A 24037-nucleotide genomic window follows, 5' to 3' on the forward strand; every position below is an offset into this window, starting at 1 on the left:
CTCGCCCCTATCCGCGTTCGATCAGAATCAGGTGAGAGAAAAAAAAAACAGGAGCGGATGGGTCGTGGGCTAGCTTCGAGACCCCACGCGTCCACGACTGACAAAAGAAACCGCCCAGGGTAATAAAAAGGAACAAATTACATCAGGTGAACGAGCCGCACCAAGAAGCCGGTTTGATGGACGCCGTCCGGCTCAGTGGACCGACCCGGGTGTAGAATTACTTATTCTACACCCAGGGGTATAATAGAGTTTCCCTATATATATATATATATATATATATATATATATATATATATATATATATATATATATATATATATGGGAAATAGTGGGCTACCATGAGGCATAGCTATGCACATGCATCCAACCATTAGATCTTCTATAGGGAGCACAAGGGGAGCACACGGTGTTAGCCCTTTTTTCATGCACGACATGCTCCTCCGTTACATAAACAACAGTTCCATCCGTACCTAACAGTTCCATCCGTACCGTAACATCGTTGCACATTTAAATGTTTTTACAGTTTTATTTGTTGATGGCATTGCTGTCATGCTCAACCGACGACATTTACTACCTCTTTTTGATACCAAAATGACAATCAAACATGGTCACGGGTTGTACTAGTGGTCATCGTCGGGAATTGTTGTCATGCTCAACCGAACGACATTTACTACCTCTTTTTATACCAAAATGACAATCAAACATGGTTACGGGTTGTACTACCGGTCGGCGTTGGGAAAGGCAGCCAACTAACGTATACTTGTTTCAAATTTTAAATCGAAACATTCGACTGGTTCCGGCGAGAAGTCGGATGGTTTCGAGTCCCTTTCTCCGCTGGACGAAGGTGACCACCCAGCCGACTCATCGATGAAGACATATCCCGCAAACACGAATCAGCTCCTCTGAAACCCAGCTTCGAGAGAGCTCTGTCCAGCAACGATCCTATCTATAGTAACGATGCCGCCGGCCATGGGCATGGGAAGCCTGGTGTGCGTGTGAGTCTGATTTTTTTTCCTCAATCTAGATTTTCTTCTATTTATTTTCTCGATCTGGATTTGCTTCATCGTTGGAGGTAATCAGGTCCATGCTGCTTTTCTTTGTACAAGGTGTGTTTCCTATCCAGATTTAAGTTGCTACTTTGTATGAATTTCTGCCCTTCTGGCACGGTACGCATCCTCCCCAAATGTGCAGGTGGTCAAGCTCCAAGCAATCCCTCTGCCAGCCTCCGGCATGTGAACACAGGGGAGCATCCGCCGGCGCGGAGATAGGTTGGCCGCCGACGCACGGATGCATCGGTAGGCTGCCGGCCGGGGCGTCCGCATCGAGCACTAGTTCCGGGCTCTCCGCCATCGCGGGAGCCACCATGTCCGCGCGGAGAGGGGCGCCACGACAAGCATGTTCGAGGGATTCATGCGGCTTCCTCTTCCTGCTCCCGCCTCGCGCTCCCCTTCTCCATCCACCGCGGGCGGGGCACGGGCGAGAAGATCATGCGGCCGTCCCGGGGCGTTGAGGGGCTTCGGCGAGGAAGCGTCGTGAGGAAGGAGAAGCTGGGCGGAGGCACGAGCGAGCTCGTCCGTGATTTTTTTCCGATAGTGATTTGCTCAACCTTTTTCCCGATCTGGATTTTTTACTTCACGGTTTGAGGGAATCAAGTTAATGTTGATTAGTACATGGTCTATTCCTCATCCGGATCCCATGTTCGGTGAAATAAAGTGTTGATCCGAGTTTTTCCCGATATGGATTATATCTTGTAATTGAGTTGGATGTGTGGAGCAGTGGAGGTAGTCGGATCTAACTTGGATTTTTTTTTTCCGATCTGGGTTCCCAGTGATGATTTTTCCACCCGTTTTAGCATTTTCTCGGTCATGTTCATGCCTTGATGCATGTTATTCATTTGTTCAGATGCAATGGGGTCAGCGGGATTTGTTTTTGGATGGGTGCCTGATGGTAGCCAGCTGAGTCGAATGTTGTAGGGAGTAAGTTCGTCCCTTTTTTCTTGGTCTCCTGGTTGTTTTCAATAAATTTGGAATCTCAATCTCAACTGAAAGGCAAAAATTAGTTGCTAACTTCTCTTGATCACGCACCAAATTTTTTTTTCTCTCAATTCATTTACATGTTCATCCAAGTTTATTTTAGGGAAAATATGGAGAGTTGTTTCGTATTTGCTTTTGATTTTCGGGTTTGTTGGTTCCGTGTAATTATGTAATATAAATAACAGGACTTTTTAGTGCCCCATCCGAACTTGTAGTGATATATATCTATTATTTTAGTGTGACTAACGATAGTGTTGTATGCATGGATAAATTTAGTGTGGTTCCTTTGCTGTGATTAGCTTGGAGACGACCTGAGGAAGATTTCTCTTTCATGTCCAATCCCGAAGCTGACGTGACTATCTAATTGGTTCTTCCTCTATTACTGCTCCTTGTGGCTTATGGGGATTTATTTGTTGTCGACGATGTAGCTGCTGCCCGCTGCTAGTATTTGTGCATGTGTCACTAAGCTGATCTCTATAGGGAGGTGTTTCATGGACACTATGAATTTTTCCTTGACTGAATTAATGCGCATAGGTATGGAAGATTCTATACCTCCCCCGTAACTCACTTGTCATTTCAGCGTAAAAACGACGACTACAAACGGCATGGTTAACCGTACCAACAAATACTTGTCAAAATCCAACCAAAACAACAACCAACTCTCGGTACGGATGACTGTAAAGACAAAAACTTGTCAAATACCTACCAAAACAGCAGCCAACGCTCGGTATGGATGACCGTAAAGACAAAAGCTTGTCAAATGCCTACCAAAACAGCAACCTAATGACTGCACGGTGCATCTCTAATGAATTATTGTTAATTCTGTAGTGGAGGAATTTTTTTTCCAAGGTGGACCGAAACAAATTTGACATCATTTCACACGAGATGCAAAAAAAAGTGTACTTATGGTCATATGCTCGGACTGTTGTTTAATGTAGTATGAATGTCCATACCGTATGCAATGTTAGGGAAAAACACAAAAAAGGCAAAATTTACTTAGTGCGGCAGCCATACATTATGTAGGTTGTCATTTTGGTAGAAAAACGACAACCAAACATCGGTAAGAAAAAAATCTGGAAGGACAGCTACACACACCTACCGTCAAGGTGACAAAATGTCGTTTCAATCCCAAAACGACAATCAAACATCGGTAAGGCACCACACAGATATTATTGGCGCAAAAATTCAAACACGCATGGAACACTATAACGTCCGTTACATGATATGACGGCCGAATACTTTTCATCTGCACCTGGGAATAGTTGGAGCCCCACTATCCAACGGTTGGTAGCCTATGCATAGGTACCACCCATGGTAGAAAATCCGCGTCGATATATATATATATATATATATATATATATAGGTCTGCTATTCTCGAACCGGTTCGAGAATAACTATTCTCGAACCCTTTCTGAACTTCCGCGTGTTTTCCTAGTGAACTTCTCGACGGAATACCATAATTGCATGTTCGTGCGGACAGTATTTTCATGATGATTTTCAAACCGCTTATCGGATTGATGCGTATAATATACCATTAGATTCGCACGGAAATTTCGCAACTTTTTCGTGTTCATTGTTTTCCCAAATTATAAATTGATTAAAACTAATTTGAAATATACAAAACAACGTTTTCGCGGATTTCTCTATTTTTGTACAGTTTTGGGGTTCCAGTTTTCAAACCGTTTATCGGAATGATGCGTATGATATGCCGTTGGAAAGGTGCTGACTAGGCGCACCTTTCTCATGAAGGACACTTTTCTAAATTCTTTATAGTTTAAGAGCAGATTTGAAAATACGTGATTACGTTTTTCGAACTTCTCGGTTTTTCGAACTGTTTTTGGGGCTTATTTCCGAACCACCTATCGGAATTTTCCAAATGATATTGCGTTGAAAAGATATTGATTAGGCGAATCTTTTTCATGTTGAATGTTTTTCCAAATTCTAAATGGTTTTAGTTTAATTTCAGAAATACATAAAAGTGAAGATAATGCCGACACAAGAACATTTCGAAATGGACTCATCTAGATTGATTAGGTGTGGCATTGCGATATGTTGGAGTATTAGTAGAGTTATATTAGTGCTAATTGTACGTTGAGTTGGTCGATTTGTGCAATCGGTGGTTGTACGGACGATTTCTATGCGTCTGATTTCCGTCCAGAAAAACAGAGTGTATGAGGTGCTCAAATATAGAAGTGAACTTCCTTATATTTGTTAGTGAACTTCCGATCGCGGTATAAAAGTTTCAGGCATGTAATAAAATTATAGCGAACTTACGTGGATGTGAACTTCTTCTCCCCGAATCTGAACTTTCCCGACGGACTTCAATATTGTACAGGGCGAACTTCCGAAACTTTACTCTAGTTTGAAGTGAACTTCAGAAAATATAGCGAACTACCGTCGCATCTGGACTTTCTCTGGATACAGATCTGAACTTCCTTTTATATGCATATGAACTTCCAGACGGACCTCAACATTGTAAGGAGTGAACTTCCATTTCAAATATGAACTTCTATACGGGGAGTAAAATTTCATACGGAGGTAAGTGAACTTCCCGATGGTGGCAAGTGAACTTCTGAAAATATTTTGCGAACTTCCAAATGTTCGAATTGAACTTTCGAGTTGTGTTTGTCTTTTGTTCGAAGTGAACTTCCAAAAATAATGAGAACTTCTATTGCGTTCGAAGTGAACTTCCGATTATTCATGTTTAGTTATGCAGAGCGTTCTAAACTTCTGAATTCGGCGAAAGTAAACTTCTCGAACCCTTTCCGAACTTCTCGCTTGCACGGAAGTGAACTTCCCGGCGGAACACTAGAATGTCATGTTTTGGCGGACATTGTTTTGAGGCTGATTTTAATGCCTTTATCCGAATGATGCATATAATATACCGTTGGAAAGATATCAAAATTTCACAACTTATTTATTCAGAAAGTTTTCCCAAATTCTTTACGGTTTACAAATAATTTCAAAAATACTAAAAAACAATTTCGCGGAATTCACGATTTCCGTACAGTTTTTTGGCTGCCATATTTAAACTATTTGCCGGATTGATGCATGCGATATGTCGTTGGAAAGGTAAGAAAATAGCGCATCTTTTTCGTTCAGATTGTTTTCCCAAATTATTCACGTTTTAAGAGCAGTTTTAAAAATACTCAAATTTGTTTTCGCAAAATTCTCCGATTTGGTACTTGTTTTGGGGCACATTTTTGAAACCGTTAGCCCGATAGATGTGTGTGATATAGCGTTATAACGTGTAGAAAATGCGCAACTTTTTCGTGCTTAACACTTTTCCAAATTATTAACTGTTTGAAAGTAATTTTATATATACTAAAAAAAGTGATGGTTATCGGCATGCCAACGGTTTGAAATTAACACGCCTTCGATAGTTAGGTGTGGCGGGACGAAATGTTAGAGTGAAACTCGGCTCATATTGGTGTCAAATACAGAAATATATGATCGATTTGGTCAATTGATGCACGCATGGATGAATTTAATACCTAAGATTTCTTCCCATGAAAAATTGAGTATGTGAACTGCCTCGACAAGCACATGAACTTCGCGGTAAATATTTGTGAACTTCTAGTCACGAATTATGATATATGAAACTATGTTTTTTTAACTCATTTTTGCATAGCCTTTCAAAGTGAACATTTCAGATTGTAAACATTGAACGAATTTTTTTCATGTATTGGGTGAACATAGGGCATCATATTTGTGTTTTAGTGAATTTTTTCATTTATTTGATGAACATAGGGCATCATGTACTTTTGTACATTAAATAATGAGCGTGCCAACAATTAAGTAGTGTTTAATTCAATTTTTATCTTCTAATTTTCTTCAAATGGAAAGGAACTTTCATAAACTCCCTAACAAATCAAAAAGAATCCCCAAGACAAAGTAAAAATGGACGATGCTAACTCCTAAAAGAAAATGATGTGAACTTCCGAATATACTCCTCAAAAATAAAAGGCTACCGAATTACAAACAATGTGTACTGTGCATCAAGCAGAAATTAGCCAGACAAGCTTGGCAGCAGAAATTATACTAAGAGAGTATATTCAAACATCAAAACAAGCCAGACAACGAGAAAATTAGAAATTGCGGGCACAACCTCCGAGTGGATGACTCAACCGCCGACCGCCTCATGCGGTGGCGCAGCGCTGCGTCATAGCGGACGGGTGGACTGCTGCGCCACGCACTACAGTACTTCCCTGTAACCTTTTACACGTAGCATGAGAGGAGCTGTACAAGATCTTGAGAGTCTTTTTATTGTCGGCATGAAATCCCAAACCTGCAACTCATCAATAGTATAATTTTGAGAGTAGAGACAAAGATTAAATTTCTTTTATTTCTGCATTTGTACAAATCACTAGATAAATAATGTACAAGTAAATGCGAACTGTTTTCGCCACCAAAAATTGAATGCACAAAAATCAAATGAATTTTTTGGAATCAACAAGTGAACAAGTGAACTTCAGAGACATTACAAGTGGACTCCGGGTCAAGCATTTTCTTGACGGCCTTTTCACTAGGGAATTTCTTTTTTTCATTTTTTCGAATGTAGTGAACTGTTTTAGACTGAGGAGTGAACTTGTCTTACATTGAAAGTAACATACTTTCGAGAACAAATAATCCGAGTTTAGCGAGACAAGGAAAACTTATTTTTACCAGAAAACATTCTGACTTTAAATATATACATTCTATTGAGCATTTGCAAAACTAGTTTGTGATCTGTCTAAGCAATCAAGACAGTTGCAAGACTCAAATAATTTCTTCTATTTTGTCCTTTGATTAGAATAGTTAAGGAACAAATAAGAAACTATAATCCAACCCACTTGGACAGGCTAACATGAATTAACTCCGGATCCAAAGAAAACTAGAACTGAAAATAATAGGGAACACCACATACAAGCTGGCAACATTATCTTTTTGATCAAATGATTCTCACTAGATAGCAAGTACTAGTAGTGCATCAAGATAAGGAAAGAGTTAAAGCATATACATGGATCAAGAAGCAACAGAGGAACAAGTCATATGGTTTTTTAAAAGATCATACACACCTTCCGAACTGGTCCAACATCATATCCGAACTCGCGGCAGCTGCGATGTGTCCGACTTGACGTTGTCTTGTAACCTGCATTTCCTCCAATTAAACGAGTGAAACGGGACAGCTTGACATGTTCTCCAAATACGAAGTGAACTTCCCTTGTGAATAATATGAACTATACTAATTCTTTTCCTACAAGGCCGAAGCATCAACTTCCATTTCTTTCTATTAAATACAGATTGAGTGAGATACTGTATGCTTTTCTTGCAATACTCTCAAACCAAATGGAAACGAAGACCAGGGCCACATTAGACAGTTCAGAATAAAAGAAGCCCAGAGCAATGGACGGAACCGAGATTCAAGTGGACCCCCACGGTGGTAATCGTGAACTCTCGTAGCACTATGTGTAGGACAAACTCCCAAATAATAGGAAGTGAACTGGTACTGGTAATAAAACTACTATTTTTCATACTAGCCGGGAAGCATCTGATAATAATGTGAACTACTATTTTTCATACTAGCCGGAAGTGGGCTCCTCCTAGCGACAAAGTGGATTCCCTGGAAAAGAAAAGTTAACGTCCACAAAATGCAAATTCCTATGCTGACAAACTGAATTTGTCTGATATAATAGATTGAACTTCTGACACATGGTTAAATGGATTTCTATGTTTCGAACATAGGGAAAAACTTGATAATACCAGCAAGTATTTAACACTTTCTATTTCAGATTTGATCAATGGAAACGCATAAGCAAGTGATATAAAGAGGAGATAAAATGAATCATACATTGTTATACATAAAATCCCACCAAAGATTTTGCTTCACTGTCCCCATAGTTTCTTTACTCAACTCTAAAGCATCAACAAGCTGCATGGAAAAACCACCACAGCAGTTTATTAGGGATATGAAAGATGATACTGGCACAAAGAGGGAAACTGAATTAGTTTGGCATTAGGGATATGAAGATGATACTGGCACAAAGTGAGAAATGAATGCACATCTTAACATCACAGATCTCAAAAAATACACACAATCTGTAAAATGTGGACTTGTGGTTCATTATAAATTCTGCTGGCTAGTTGTGTAGCTGAAAAGATTTCTCTGGTAAGCATCAAACCCGTGCGAAGTTCACGATTATGCGGACTCCCCAAGAATTTCAACGCCATACAGAGGGAACTTCGGGGCTGTTCGAAGTGAACTCCCTAACTAAAATTATGAATTGCGACATGTTTATGCAAACTTTCTATGGTGAAATCCTAGCCCAATCAAAGTAAATTTGACCCAATCAAATAGCACTTCCAACCCATCTGAACATTTTCACTGTCCAAAAAAAAACAAGTAGCAAGAGATGTAAACTTCATGAATTTGGAGAAGTGAACTACACGGATTAGAAGAAGTTAACTTCACCAATAGTGCACACATCCTGTCAATGCTCCTGAGAGAACATCGTCGGCATTCTCGTAGCCGCTCAAGTAATGCGCAAACGCTAAATTACGACCTTTTTATTTTTTCTTTTCTTATTTTGCCGAGTGAACTACCTATGTCGAATTAGTGAACTGGTTAAATATCATTTATATTTCATAGAGTGCACTTCGATTGTTCAGTAAATGAACTACTCTACATTTAATAGATGCCTAGATGGACATCCTTTTTTTAAGTAAACATGTGTTTGTTGTTCATACAACGAACCGGCGAATCTCGAGACAAAATTTCACATAGCAAATCTGGTTAAGTGGACTTATTCTAAATCAGCATCGGGCAGTTTAGAGTTGTGCAGGTCATCGAGCAAGTTCACAAAACCAGTCGGCGAGGAAACGTATACCTTGAACACGACGGAGCACGACCTGGATCGTAGCACCTCATGTTAACTTTTTCGTTCGGATGGACTGATTCGCTCGTGAACTAAAGAATTTCAGAGGCATGATGCACACCATAGACTGATCTTCGGAAGAGCACAAGACTGAACTTCACGGCTTGCTTTTTGTGTGATTGATAGCTAGCGATTAACAAGACACCTGAAATATGGAAATATTACTATGTTGAGGAGTTACTTTTACCGCACGAAGTAGAGTACGCGAACTTCAAAAGAAAATTTTGAACCCTCACTGGCTACTATGGTAATAAAAGCATCACACCCGTTGCTATTCTAAAACAGGTATACACACACGTTGCAAAAATACCAGGAGATTGACGTCAGTGGATGCCTGCAGCGGTGATTTTGAATTCAAACTTGCCGTAGCGCTTCGAATTCCAGCGACGGTGTGATGGCGCCTGGCAAATTCTTTACTGCTAGTAGTTTAGCTCTGAACTAGGAGCAGTTCTGAAATGAAACATCGTAAGTTCAGAACTAGCAAGGGTTTAGCACAACTACAGGATCGGTTCTTTTGTGCCACAAAATATAGAGAAAAAAATACACGAGCATGATAGGTTCACATAGTAGAAGTGAGCTCACTTTTTGGACACAAAGAAAGTGAGCTCCTATGATAAAACATGTGAACTTTGCCAGCGTTGAAGTGAATTTTGTGACTTCAAAATGTGAACTCCGTTGACAGTGAAGAGAAAGAGAAAGAGCAGTCGGTAGTTCACTAAACCGACAGATATATGAACTTTCAGCATAACACACATAGCCCATAGCAGATAGCACTGCATCAGCTCAGAGGAATTACACTGCGAGCAGCAGTTTACAAACCATCATCAGCAGAATAGTCCTTTCCTACCATTCCAAACCATCAGCGTCTATTTTTATTTGTATTACTGAACACATATACAAGAAGAACTGACACCTCTTTATCCATGCAATGCAAGGGAAAAATCAAACACCAGATCCCTGCAAGATCATGATATACCTGAGAGCTTTAGGGAGAGAAAGTGTTGATGTGCTGGGGCGATGCGCCATCGTCCGGGATGGAGGTCGAGCTTCAGAGCGCCGCCGACCGTCCATGACGCAGGTGGAGGTGTTGGGCGCCGCCCGGGTGGGAGGAGGTGGGGCGCCGCCCGGGTGGGAGGAGGAGGGTCGCCGCCGGGGTTTTGGAGGAGGTGGGTCGCCGCCTGGGTGGGAGGAGGTGGGCGCCGCCGGGATTGGGGCGCCGCCTGGGTGGGAGGAGGTGGGGCGCCATAGGCGAAGCCGTCGTAGCGCGGCGGCACGGAGGCCTGCGCCTGGAGGATGAGGAGGAAGTAGTAGCAGGATCGGCCAGGAGGAGCCGCCGGAGCAGCGGCGGAGCCCTCGCCATGTTCGGCAGCTGCAGTCGTGCGGCGGCGTGGCTGGCTCTGCTCCCGTGCGCTGAAGTCAATCGCGCTCCGGCGGTGGATTGGGGCCGTGCAGCCTGCCGCCGGGAAGAAGGTCAGGCGGGATTTGGCGCCGCCGCCGGGAAGAAGGTCGGGCGGGGATTCGGCGCGGCCGCAGGGAAGAAGGTCCGGCGGGAGTTGGGATGGGCGGCCAGGTTCCTGGCTTCCTGCCGATAAGGATGAAGGTGTGGGAGTTTTTTTTTTGGGGAAGAAAGTGGGGGTGTTCACAAGGATGGGATTCGCTGGGTGTGCGGGTCGGTGGGTTTCGTTGTGGCAAGTGGTTCGGTAAGGAGCCAGGATTCGAGAATAGCTATTCTAGAACCCCTTTTAAGGGGAGTTCGAGAATAGTTGGGCTCTATATATATATATATATATATATATATATATATATATATATATATATATGGAAACCCCGGAAAACTTCCAACATTACCTCGAATCACTTATGACATGCTCACAGTGACTTCGCAAGTCACTCTCTTAGTCATAAAATCTCCGGAACAATTCCAGACGCTGCCGGAATTGTTCCAAACAACTTCTTTCAACCACATACCATAAATATAACTCCCACAATAAATTATATTACCTTAAGCGTGTGACCCGACAGGTTCGATATAGCGCAATCATGAGTTCGAACACCTTCAGATCAATAACCAATGTTGGCATCTAGACATCCACATTGGCTCCTTTGTATACTCGAGGTTTGGACCTTAATGAACCTTCCGTGTTGTTATGTTATTCCCTTTGTTACACGACATGTTGATAACCCGAGGTAAAACTTTGGTATTCATGTAATCAACTTGATCACAATACCCCTACCATCCTCGATCTGGTATCAATGCTCCTTTTCTTGTTTGGTGTATATTGATGATTTCATGTGATCACTATCACAATGTTTTTGTGCATGTTACTTAAAATCACAATACCGAGATGGCCCAATTCATATCTCTCCTTTGTCAAGAGGAACAAATCCTATTCTTGAATCATTAGGTTTCCGACACCTTCAAATATACCCGAGTCTTAACCTTCCCAACACTCGATCATGGTTAACCGGTGAGGGTGGATAAGTTCAAAGCATACCTTCCGATATGATTCACCATAATATTCTCATGATCAAAGGACTTTTACATAATCAAACACTTAAACATATTTTGCTACTAACTAAAAAGGATGTCTCATAACATATCAGTGACTTGGGTATATTCGGTGTGATCCTTCACCCAAGCGATCCACCCTCATTGTTATTAGCATAGCCATGCTCATGATTAGAAAAGTTTGATCATCTCACAACAAATAAGGTAGTCTTATCATAGACATAACTAGGAACTATTTCTTTCTTATTTATCTCTCTACTCCCTGCTTGTGAGCTTTTCTCCGAATCTCATATTTAAGGAACACCACAATTATAGCATAAACGATAAACTTAGTAATAAACATGGAGTTGTAAATTATAAATAAATCTTATTATTATTGACTCCATGACATAAATCCTTTAGACCCTCCCGGTCCCAAATCTGATAGGGAATAGGATGAGAAAAAAGATCTCCCAAACTGTTAAATAGGGATGGGGATGAGAAGGCACTTCCCGACTAGGAGCACACCCATTGCCACCCCTAGTCATCATACTTTCTGCCTATTGACTGTCGACTGACGTTTTTATTCATGGCTCATTTGCCTTCTTCATGATGGAAAAATTGAGTAGTGGTTTATTGAAAGATTGACCTCACACGGACATACTCACCCTGTTATGATTTAGTCTACATTCTAGAAATACCGAGATAAACTAGCGCACAAACAACTTCCAATAAAGAGAGAAAAACCATTTTGTTTTTAGTGTTGTTGTTGACTAAAAGCTAGAATGCAGGTTATTCAGAACAAATTTTAAAATTGAAATGTAGAATATTTCAGAACGAAGGGAGTATAGGAGTACATTATCTCATACTGCCACCATTTCAATGAATAAGGCGTCTCCTTTTTATTGTTTTTCTTTGACCAAGAAATACTCTAAATACATATAAAATTAGCATCATTAGAATTTTTGTTCTATAGAAATTCAACGATACTAATTAGGTATAATATAATCAAGATTTTAGTGTTTTATTTTTTTCGATTAAATTTCATTGTGAGATACGCGTGTGCCTTATTAACTGAAACGGAGATACTTCCCCAAAATACTTGTCGGTGAGGTTCTAAAATGTGATACATGCGATTCTATGGCAAAGGGATTATAAATTTTTTTCGCGCATGCCACAACAGAAATTTGTGGCACAATACACGAAGTCACACAAAAGCATGCATTTCATAACGGATGCTGAAGAACATAAGGGCATCTCCAGCGGCGCGATGCATTTCAAACGCCTAAAAGTGGTCGTGAGCGTCCGTTTGCGTCGCCCCGCGGACATATTCGTCCGTTTGCGTCTGGGCGTGCTTCCACCGGGGCGGCCCATTTTTTTGAGTTGCAACATAGTACAAACATTGAAAGTAGTACATAAAAATCCATAAAAACTATACAAAGTAGATCTATAAGCCTAGACTACTTGCTTCCTGATGGGCCGGCACCGTCGTTGCGTCACTCCGTCGCCTGCTTCTCCGCCGCCTCCCGCGCGGCCGCTATGGCTCGGTGCGCCGCCGCGTCCTCTTGCGAGCACCGCTCCAGCCTCGCGTTGGCGGCCTCGTCCTTGAGCGTCTCGAAAGACTCGACGAGGGCCCGGCTGCTCCGCCGCCTTCTCCTCCGGCGTCGGCGCATCGGGGTCATCGGATGACCAAGATATCTCCGAGTCGGAGTCCTCGGCTGCAGCGGCAGCCGCCGGCCGCGCTGTTCCGGCTCGGCGTCCAACGCCGCGTGGACCGCCATCTCCTCCTGTGCTTCCTTCTCCGCTTCGGCCCGGGGCCGCGGCGTCCCCGGCCGGGTGGAGGAGATCGGTGCTATCTTCGGAGTCGAACTCCTCGGAGGAGCTCGACGCCGGAGGAGGTGGAGTGGGAGATGAAGGTGGAGGTGGAGGCGCGGCAGCCTGGCCGCGTCCGGCGCTGCTCATGGTGGATCTGCTGAGAGGAAGCGGCGCTACGGCGGCGGCGGCTAGGGTTTGTGGGGAGGAGATGAGATGCTCGCGCCCCGTATATATAGCGCGGAGCGGGCGGCGACGGCCGCGCCACGCGTGGCATCGCCATTACTACGTGCGCGGAGGTAGGCGACGGTCGCGAGGCACGCGAGGCATCGCCATTAACGCGGCCGCAGACCGCCGAAGCGACGCCTCGGTGCCGCATCGCGGCGGAGAAGACGCATCGACGCGCGCGCACGCTCGCGGAAGCCGAGGCACGCCATTAACGCGGCCCTGCAAAGGCTGCAGCGCGCCGCCCGGAAGTAATACCGCGGAAGACGAAGCAGTTGTGTCACTGCCAGGCGGGCCCGCGCGAGGACCGAGCGGACATTTTCCGCGTCCGCCGAGCGTCCGCGGAGATGCAAACCTGACGCATATTTGGACCATGTTTGCGTCTCCGCGGACGGCCCGATCACTTTGCGTCACCCCGCTGGAACAAGCCCCAGACGCATTTCCGGTGTCTCGCCGCTGGAGATGCCATAAAAACTCAAAAAACCAAAACAGTCCGCCGCAAAAAGTTTGATCACGAACGAATTGGCTTCACACGAGTTCACGAACCGACCTTTCCGCTGTCACTGACGACTCGGGCCCACAACGGCGCCGTTTTCGGATACAGCGCGCCGTCGAATCCCGTTCCGTATCTTCTAGAAAGAGCGAACCGCAACGGCCACAAGGGGCCCACAACAACCACGCACCAATTCCCCCCTCTCCATCCCGCCGCTCGCTCTCGCCGTCGCCCGCTAGGTGTTCGGCGCAATGCTGCACGCCGCGCCACCGCTGGAGGTGGGCGGACCGAGCGCCGCGCACCGCCGCTGCCTCCTCCGGGACCGCGGAGGGCATGGCGCCGTTCCCGCCGACCCCCTCCCGCTCTACGGCGACGACGCAGCGACGACTAAGTTCCTGCTGGAGCGGATACTGCGGGGGAGCAGCATCGCGCCCTACCTGCCCTCCTCCGCCTCCTCCTCCTCCGCTTCCTCCTCTACGGCAGCAGCGGACGCCGACCCGGCGGAGCGCGAGGACGAGGACCCCGGGGACCACCGCTGCCTCCTCCGAGACCTCGGAGGGCATGGCGCCACTCCCGCCGGCCCCTTCCCGCGCTACGGCGACGACGCGGCGACGACTAAGTTCCTGCTGGAGCGGGTACTGCGGGGGAGCAGCATCGCGCCCTACCTGCCCTCCTCCGCCTCCTCCGCTTCCTCCTCCACGGCAGCAGTGGACGCCGACTCGCCGTTGCGCGAGGACGAGGACACCGGGGAGCCCGCCTCGGGCCTCGTCCCGAGCGCCCGGGTTCGCGGCGACGGCACCACCGACGCCAGCGGCGCAGGCGCAGCGCCGGAAACCGCGCTCCAACGCCCGCTCGAATCAGCGTCGTCCGCCCCAGCCAGCTGCCTACCCGCGATTCTAGGACCGGAGGGTCGGATCCTCATCGTCGCAAATCGTCTTCCCGTGACGGTGAAGCGCCTCGGAGACGGCTGGGACTACGCTGACAGTTCGGGTGGTCTCGTCAGCGCTCTACGAGGTATATTCCCTGATCGAGGACTCCCCACATCTTTGGCTGGCAACATGATGCGATGTATGACAACGGAGCACATACTTTCCATTAACTAGCTAGACTGCCCAGGTAAATTACTGGCAACAGTTTTCAGATACGAAGTCAGGAAGTGTTCATGAAATTCTTGCGTGCCTGTGAACTTGCACTATAGATTTGCTTGTGCTTCGTTCGTGAGACCACAGCCAGAGCCCAGAGCAACGTACATGCCTTTATGCACTTCATCTATTTCAGGCTGGTACAGATACAGATGAGTGATGACATCCGTAGGCCTTGGGCACTGTAGTAAAACCAATCTAGTTTCGTCTAGTCTGCCATTCTCCATAGGTGTTTTGCCTGTTTGCGTTTAGAAAAAAAATCAGAGGCCACCATCTTCAGTCAATTCTAATGCATACCTTGGCAAATTTGTGTTCAGTTATATTCCTCTCTGAGCCAGTTTTGTCCTGGAGGTGATGTTCTGAATTATGATGCCACAGGTGTGACCGGGGTGAAAATGAAATGGGTCGGCTGGCCTGGTGTATCCATCCCCGACAAGGAGGAGCAAACAATCGTCATGGATAAACTCACCTCGACCATGGTTGGTTAAATCTGGCACATTATTGTCATTAACATCTTTTTATGTGTAAATTGTCACGTGGTTCTCATCTGACTGTGACAGAGGTGCTTTCCTGTGTTCATGGATCAAGAGCTGGTGGACCAATACTACAGCGGGTACTGTAATAATATTCTGTGGCCACTATTTCATTACATTGGGCTGCCACAGGATTACAGGTTCAGCAAGACAAAAGACTACAAGTCACAGCTCAAAGCTTATGAGAAAGCCAACCAGATGTTCGCGGATGTCGTGTGCCAAATCTATGAGAAAGGAGACATCGTATGGTGCCATGACTATCACTTGATGCTCCTCCCCTCTCTATTGAAGAAGCATGACATCAACATGAAGGTGGGATGGTTCCTTCACACGCCGTTCCCCTCATCTGAAATTTATCGAGCACTACCGAACCGCCTGGACCTGTTGAAGGCAGTGCTGAAGTCTGACTTGGTCGGGTGAGTTCTTCCTCCTCTAAAACTTGTCTTTTCATGTCACATGTTTGGAGGCTCCTGAATCAACTATCTATTATATACGAAGGTTTGTTTACATAAGTAGATGCAAGAGCCCTAGCTTGAGTTTTGGCTTATGTTAAAGCCAACGAGATGTTCTGAATTGTGATGCTTTATGTTGGATTTCTTTTCTGCTACTTTCCCCACTGTTTCCGCAATGGTGACTAGGCAGAGTTCCTCCCATACCAATGCGCCAATTTCAGATGTGTTCTCTGCCCAGTTGTAGCAATCCCTGTTGAAAGAAACATATGCTGATCTTGCAAGGTTGTTTCTGTCTATCGCTCGCACCCAGATCTCCACTTGAGTCTTAAATTTCATCCTCCACTGTAGGCAGGTTCTGTGGTGGCACATTAGCAGCTCTCTTGTTCTCAAGTTTTGAACTCAGGCCTTTTACAAAATATGTAACCATCCTGTGTTGCTGACATGCCTATCTTATTTCAACTCCACCAGATCAATGGGTCATAGTAAGTGCAGCTGGCTGGCATACTCCTGGACAGTTTTCATCCCTCTTTTAGTGCATCTACCTTGCTCTGAACATTTTCCATTATCATCATATTGCCTTGCCGAAAGTACATATTCTCAATGTTTTCCATATCACCACTGCATTCACTATCCTGGCAGTAGCTGGAGAAACAGAGGTCATCAACCATGCCGCTATCCCTGAATTAGTGGGGTTCCACATCCTCCATTCTATGCCATTCTTCTTTGCAGGTTCAGTACATGTATCCGCAAGTAGTGCTCCTCTCCTTTTGTCCCTAGGATTAGTCTGGCCGAGCAACTCAGGCAATTCCCCCCCCCCCCCTCTAGCTTCACCTCATTTGGCGTTCTGATACTTCCATGCCTGCAGTAGGCTCCTCAATTCTCCCTAAGTGACCAATGAGGACAGCAGTCTCAGCACTCTGGTTCTTCTGTGCTGCTTGCCTCAGTGGCAGTTTTTCCACTTGCTTTCTTTATTTCCTCCATCTTCTTTGTACTCATCTGTTCTAATAGAGCGTTGCTGCACATATCATAAAGCATGTGTATCTGCTACAACTGCGACAAGTCTTTACAACTCAAATCTGGCAACATCCAACACTCCCTCCACTAGCATAGTCTTCACATAAAGGATTGCGTGCACATCAGCAGTTCAGCACCCACAAGAACAGCACTGGATTAGCCCAAATACATAACGACCCAAGGCAGCAGAGGAAACACAGCCTGTGCTGTCTGGGTTCTGGGGAACCATCAGCTCCTTCCTAGTAGCCCAGCTTCCACATAAATCCAGCCACATGGCAGTGGAGTTCCTACTCCTGCCATCAAGCCGGCAGTTGATGCCCTCCCAAGAATGAGGTTGTTATTTTCGCTTCTAGGATGATGCAGGGAGCCAAGGGAGGGGCATGAATGCAACACAGCTACCATGAATATAAACGGTGATGGCTAAGGGTGGGCTAGGATTTAAACCATAGTGCCGATACAATATAATCTTTTGGGGAATCTCTCCGTGTCTCTCCACCTGGGAGAGCACACATCCTTATAACCACGTTTTGCACATAAGCCCCCCCATTACAAAAATGCATGTTTTTAAATGTAGCAGTGGTTTAGAATCAATAGGTGTACATTGGTCCGCATTAAATTATTTTTTCCTCTAGTTGATATTGTCTCGTATGTTCTTTTCCAGTTTGAATATTGAGCTGGTCATAACGTAGATGATTCCTTTTTTTTTTTCAGTTTTCATACGTATGATTATGCAAGGCACTTTGTGAGTGCTTGCACCAGCCTTCTTGGACTTGAGAGTTACCTAGAAGGTGTTGAGGTCGAAGGGAGGATTGTGAAGGTTGAAGCTGTATGTATGAGAACTTCTAATTTATATTTGTATCTTATCTGAAACTTTCAAAATGATTTCCAATATCAATATTAAATGATTTTGATTTTCTACTCTCACACTCAAAGCTTACTACCTTTTTCATCATGATATCTAAACCTCATCAACATTCAGAACATTTGAAATTATCTGTTTGCGCATGCAAGAAAATGATTATTTGATACTCACTTTGCTTAAATACCCAGTTTCCAATCGGGATTGACTCGAGTAAATTCAAAGAAACTTTGGAGCTTCCAGAAGTCAAAGCAAAAATAGCTGATTTCAAAAGCATTTTTGCTGGTCGACAGGTACAAAGATAAGTCATATACTTCTAAGTTATTGTTTTTGAGGCTCTGTGTAACACAATCTGTAAAAAAGTCCACTGCAATGCAACAAAACGTGTGTGTATCACCTCAGTTCATTTAGCACATTTCCCTTATCTCTTTGAATTTGTTTGGTGCATCATGTACACTTCTTGATAATCAACAATTTCCTTTATTTTGATTGGTTGTTGCTTGCTAATGTGATAGGTAATGCTGGGTGTTGACCGTTTTGACATGATTAAAGGATTACTTCAAAAGGTGCTGGCCTTTGAGAAATATCTTGAGGAAAACAATGGTATGAATGAGAAGGTGGTTCTACTGCAGATTGCAGTGCCTACCAGAAGTGACGTACCTGAATGTAAGATCCATTTCATTGGTGTTTACAATTTTTTGGTGTCTTTTGCACAGATAACTCATATGATTGGCATGCAGAAGGTTCACTTGATTGAGTTTACGATTGTTCTCGGTACAGTGTGTTGTTATGCTTCCAGAAATAATCTAGCTTGTAGTAACTGAAGTAATGTAACTCCAAACATTTGTTGCTGACACTTCTTGCGGATGAAATACAAGATCTGGTAATTCTTGAAGTGTCATGTCCGAAACAGAAACTTCTGCAAGATTGGGTTTCTTAGAATCTTAGGAAGAATTGTTTATAGAAATCATTGGAGATATTTATAATTTAGTAACAGGTAATTATATAAAAATAATATTGCTTCGATTAAGAATCTCAATTCTCAAGATAGTAGGCTGATATGCATTATAACTTCATTTCCTACTTATGGAAATATTTCTGTTCTCTTATTTTTAGATGAATAGTCTAATACCGCTTGGATAGTCGGATATTCTGGAATTTTGCATCCACAACTAGAGATTGTGGTCATTGACTATTGTTTAGTGAAATTACACCACCTTGGTGTTTCAAAAAATATAAGGCACTGGAGGGATATGATGGTCTCTATAGGTACTCCCTCCGGTCAGATAAAATTGACGCGAAGTGTGAATAGAGAACAGCTTATGTATTTACTATGTCTGCGTTGATTAAACACGACCAGAGGGAGTAGTTCTTAGGTGTAACAATTAACCTTCAGGAGATTATTACAAGGTATCGTTTCTACGTTTTAATGATTGTTTCACGTTTGTTAATGTTTTATTTACTCCATGAATAGATCGAAGGCTAGCAAGTCAAGTGCACGAATTGGTTGCACGTGTAAATGGTCGATTTGGAACGATTAGAACCACTCCTATTCACCATCTGGTTTGTCCCCTCCCCCTACATGCACAAACTTAATATTTGCTTTATTTGGGACCAGTCTAGACTAGTACTAATGCATGGTTGTGTCAAAATACATCTGAATCACCACTACTACAATAAATATGTTAATTTTGAGCATTTTGTGTATTGCGGTTTGAGAGAGAAATACAAGTAATTTTTTTGGATGTTTTTATCTTACAGGACCAGACTGTTGATTTTCCTGATCTGTGCGCTCTTTATGCAGTCACTGGTGATTCTCCCAACCCTTTTCAAAATTAAATGCATAACCTTCAACAGCTTGTTGTCATTATTTCCTCAAATCTGTCACATGTGCTTTCACTTATTATTATGTTCTACTACTAGTGAGTAACTGAGCATGTTTTATTTTTTTTACTCGGTGTTGCTCAGATGTGGCTCTGGTAACATCACTGAGAGATGGTATGAACCTTGTAAGCTATGAATTTGTTGCCTGTCAAGAATCAAATAAAGGTGTTCTGATATTGAGCGAGGTAAGCAGATTTCAATCTGCCTAATATTTGTAGGTACCTCCTGGTACTGATGTGGTTAGTTTACATTTGCATGTTATATATTTCCCCATTTCTTGTTAAATGTATTCAATGGTACATGCCTTGCTGTTATCCTATTTTCAGTTTGCTGGAGCAGCACAGTCTCTTGGGGCTGGTGCTATTATTGTAAACCCGTGGGATACTGCAGAGGTTGCAAACTCCATAAAAGCTGCTTTGGCTATGCCAGCTCATGATAGAGAGGAACGGCATAGGCATAATTATAAACTGGTTTCAGCATACAGTGCACAAAACTGGGCTGAAGACTATGTCCGGTGAGGGGCTAATGCCAATTTAGCGTGGAGTTTGGAAGACTAGTATTTATCAGCTGACTGGATTTCTTCTTGACGATACACAATTTTTTCTTACTAATATTGGGATCTAACAGTCATAATTTTTCTTTTCCTGCAGCGAGCTACATAAAACAGCTACTAAAGCTCCAGTACATACAAAACAACCTATTGTTGTGCTCCCAATTGAAGAAACAACTTCACGATACGCACAATCCAGAAGTCGTTTGCTCATATTGGTAAGATTGCAGAATTTCTCTGTAACCCATTATAAATTGCTGCTTACTTGGTCTCCATTGTTTTTTCAGAAAATTTTCTGATACTGACGAAACCATCATCTTTAATTAACACTAATAATTGGATGATTACATTATGCCTTATTTAGGTAGAGTACAGCTGTGTTTGCATCTGGTGTATTTGACGCTCACTCTTAAATGAACTTGTCGTTTTGCAACTTGGGGTTATTATTGAATAAAATCAAGACATGGCGAGCCAACCTACTTAATTTTTGGGTTCAAACTTAAGCTGAAGCCCCACTTTTAGACATTATTCAAGATAATAGCGGGCAACTCACTGCAAATAAAGTCTTCCGAGTTTTATAGATTGTTTTGGCTGGACATCCTCATTTTCTTTCATTTCAATAAGAAATGTTATAATATGTCAAACTAGATTCACATAATCACAATACAATTTCCTTCAGGAAATAAAATCTTACAAATCGTGTAGTGATATCTTCCTTCTGAATAAAGGAGGAAGATGTAACTGATCTTAGATGCCTTCTCACTTTTGTGATGATTTTCCTCACATTATGATTTATGTGTGTTCTGTCATCTAATAACTTTTGGTGCACTTTGGTGGAACATTTACTCCACAGAGCAGCTAACAACTGTGTTTCTATACAGGGTTTTCATGAAACGTTGACTGAACAGGTCCAATCCTTTGAGATAGGGGCTTCTGACCAAACCGCAAGCATGAAACTGAAGTTGAAACCTGAGTTTAAGGGACCTCTGAAAACCCTTTGTGACGATGAGGATACGACTGTAATTGTTGTCAGTGGTTATGGCAGAATTATTCTCGAGGAAGTAATCTCTTAACGATTCTCATTTTCTGCTTGCATTATTTATATATAGTCAAATCTCTGGCTGAAAATCACATAACCATTTCCTGCATGTAGAACTTCGGAGAGTTCGAAATGTGGTTGGCGGCAGAGAACGGGATGTTTTTACAGCGAACCACTGAAGAATGGATGGCCACAGCAACTGAAGATCTTGAAATTGGTTGCTCTGACAGTGTAAAGGTGCGTGTACACGGTGAACTGTGTTCTGTTGTTGCAATTTTGTGTTTACTCTTCTGACTTATGCTAATATTTTCCAGAAAGTTATTGAATACTTCACTAGAAGAACCCCAAATTCTTACCTAGAACAGCGTGAAAAATCATTTGTATGGAACTATAAATACTCAGGTAAATATTCAACTTACATTCATGGTACCAGTATCGACACAAACCAAAAGGTTTATGTTTCTATGTTTCATGCAAATGTTCCGCAGATGATGATTTTGGAAGAAACCAGGCAAAGGATATGTTACAACACTTGGGGTCGTATTCATCATCAAATCGAAGTGCTGATATTGTTCAAGGCAGACGCTCAATTGAGGTGCGCCCTGTGGGAGTCACCAAGGTCAGCTCTTTTATAGTTCTGTAATCGATACAGAAATGTTTCAGTGGTTATGCAAGCAAAATAAGATAGAAAGGTGGAACATAATGGTTGTTAGCTATATTTTTTGAACTGATCCATCCTTTACTTAAATAGAAGATGCAACATATTGGTTGTTGGCTGCGTGCCTGCGTTCTATAAACTGATTCATCTTTTTGTCCAGGGTAATGCTGTTAATGAAATCATTAAAGAGTTAGGTCGCAGAAGAAAGTCAAAAAACATAACCACTCCAATCGACTTTGTCTTGTGCATAGGTCACTTCCTTGCAAAGGTAATTACTGAATTTTCTCCACTGTGTTGTTATTTATGTTACTTTAGTTGAACAAAATGAGACAGGACAAACAGTTAATATGAATAATGATGTTTGGGGTCAAGGGAGTCCTTAAAAAAATTATAAGGCACCTATTATATCATTTTCACCGTATTTTTCTTCTATGTACTGCATCAAAGAAGAGATCACCCAGTATATAATGAGAAAACAGACACAATATTTTTGAAACAGAGAGGACAAAGGTTCAACTTGATGAAAAAACTGTTTCTCCCTTTCTGTTATATATATAGAAGTTCAGATCCTTCCAGAACAACATAAAATCAAAATTATCACGTCACAATAATATACCCAAAGGTCCAGTGATGCATTCAATATTCATAGAGACCACTATTGTGGATATTCATAGTTAGAAAATGTAATTGTTAGAGGTGAAATCAACTTCCAACGATGTCGTCATGTATATGCATTTTCTTTCACATGTTTAGCATGTTCCTAAGTCGAGAAATATATGATCAGCAGTTTAGGATTTTATGCATTTTATATGAAGCTTAGATTATATGAAGCTTAGATTGTATGAAAGTCATTGGGAATGCTCAAGTACCATGTTGAATGGTATTACCACATTTTTCAGGATGAAGACGTCTATACCCTTCCCTACTTTATTCAACGTGAATCGAAGGCAAAGGCGGGGCAAGAAGATTGCACCAGCATCATGTTCGACGGCCTCAAGGCTGAGAACTACTTCTCGTGTACTGTTGGCAGGGAATGCTCTCGAGCAAAGTACAAGCTTGAGGGAACGAGTGATGTTGTCACCTTGCTCCGTGGTCTTGCAAATTCTGAGGCTTCCCTGGACATAGTAGACGATGATGGCTCGCAGTTGTAGAGTGGCCACTGAGGTGCCCCTTTCAAATACGTATACATGTGCAAAATCCTAGGGTAAGCAAAAAAAGAATAGGAAAAACTGTACATATAGTTGAAGAGGTTGGAAAATATTCATCACTTTGCGGCTGATTTACAACCGCACAAGTTTTTGTCGATGCACGTGATGCTGTAAAACCATTAAATTGCTGTTACCGAAGTTATAATTCTTTTGTAGGTTTTATTCAAATCAAAATTTTCTTTCTATGGTGCTTTGTTAATTAACTGTCCACTCTTGTTGGCATGTTTCTGTCTTGCAAATTCAGTGAAAACCACACATGTGGGTGCATCTTTGCAAGCCCATTTGTCTATGCATCTTTGCATCAATATCAATTTAGGCATGTTCTTCTGTCCTTTATGTCTGGCCTGTCAAGTTGGTATGCAGGGAGTGGAGTTTAGTTTTTATTTTTGAGCAAACCACGAATTATCATTAGCTTAACCTTGGAGATTACAGCAAACGTGGCCATATCTGGAAAGATCCAGATGATAGTAGACATAGGAATTTGCACAAAGACCCCTAGAAAAATAAAAAATTACAATGATAGCCCTCCAGGTCCTTGAGCACATCCAGATCGTGTCTAGTCGCAATCCCCGCCGCCGGAGAAGAAAAAGACGGACTAACCACGCTTCCAGCTCAGAGGAGATACCATCGGAGACTTGCTCCTTTGTGGACCTCAATAGTCGTCCGCTGTAAACAGCAGCACCATCGTCTCTGGGGCTCGTCGGCCGGGGAGGAACCCCGTCACTCCTCAGAG

At 43.1% G+C, this 24037-nt stretch overlaps 1 protein-coding gene across 1 annotated transcript; it reads left to right on the forward strand.

Annotated features, from left to right (window-relative positions):
• Window positions 1-14216: 14216 nt before the first annotated feature.
• LOC124646815 (probable alpha,alpha-trehalose-phosphate synthase [UDP-forming] 2) lies at window positions 14217-23446 on the forward strand. The gene is made up of 17 exons (XM_047186870.1): window positions 14217-14979; window positions 15486-15586; window positions 15668-16056; window positions 17818-17932; window positions 18157-18258; window positions 18481-18631; window positions 19440-19528; window positions 19727-19775; window positions 19934-20034; window positions 20176-20363; window positions 20500-20617; window positions 21281-21460; window positions 21553-21675; window positions 21753-21840; window positions 21927-22057; window positions 22257-22364; window positions 22996-23446. Exons 1-17 carry the CDS (start codon window positions 14217-14219, stop codon window positions 23245-23247), a joined length of 3048 nt encoding a protein of 1015 aa, XP_047042826.1. The 3' UTR covers window positions 23248-23446.
• The last annotated feature ends 591 nt before the right edge of the window (window positions 23447-24037 follow it).

Source organism: Lolium rigidum, chromosome 4 (assembly GCF_022539505.1).
Source record: "Lolium rigidum isolate FL_2022 chromosome 4, APGP_CSIRO_Lrig_0.1, whole genome shotgun sequence".
In the NCBI taxonomy this organism is placed as follows: domain Eukaryota; kingdom Viridiplantae; phylum Streptophyta; class Magnoliopsida; order Poales; family Poaceae; genus Lolium; species Lolium rigidum.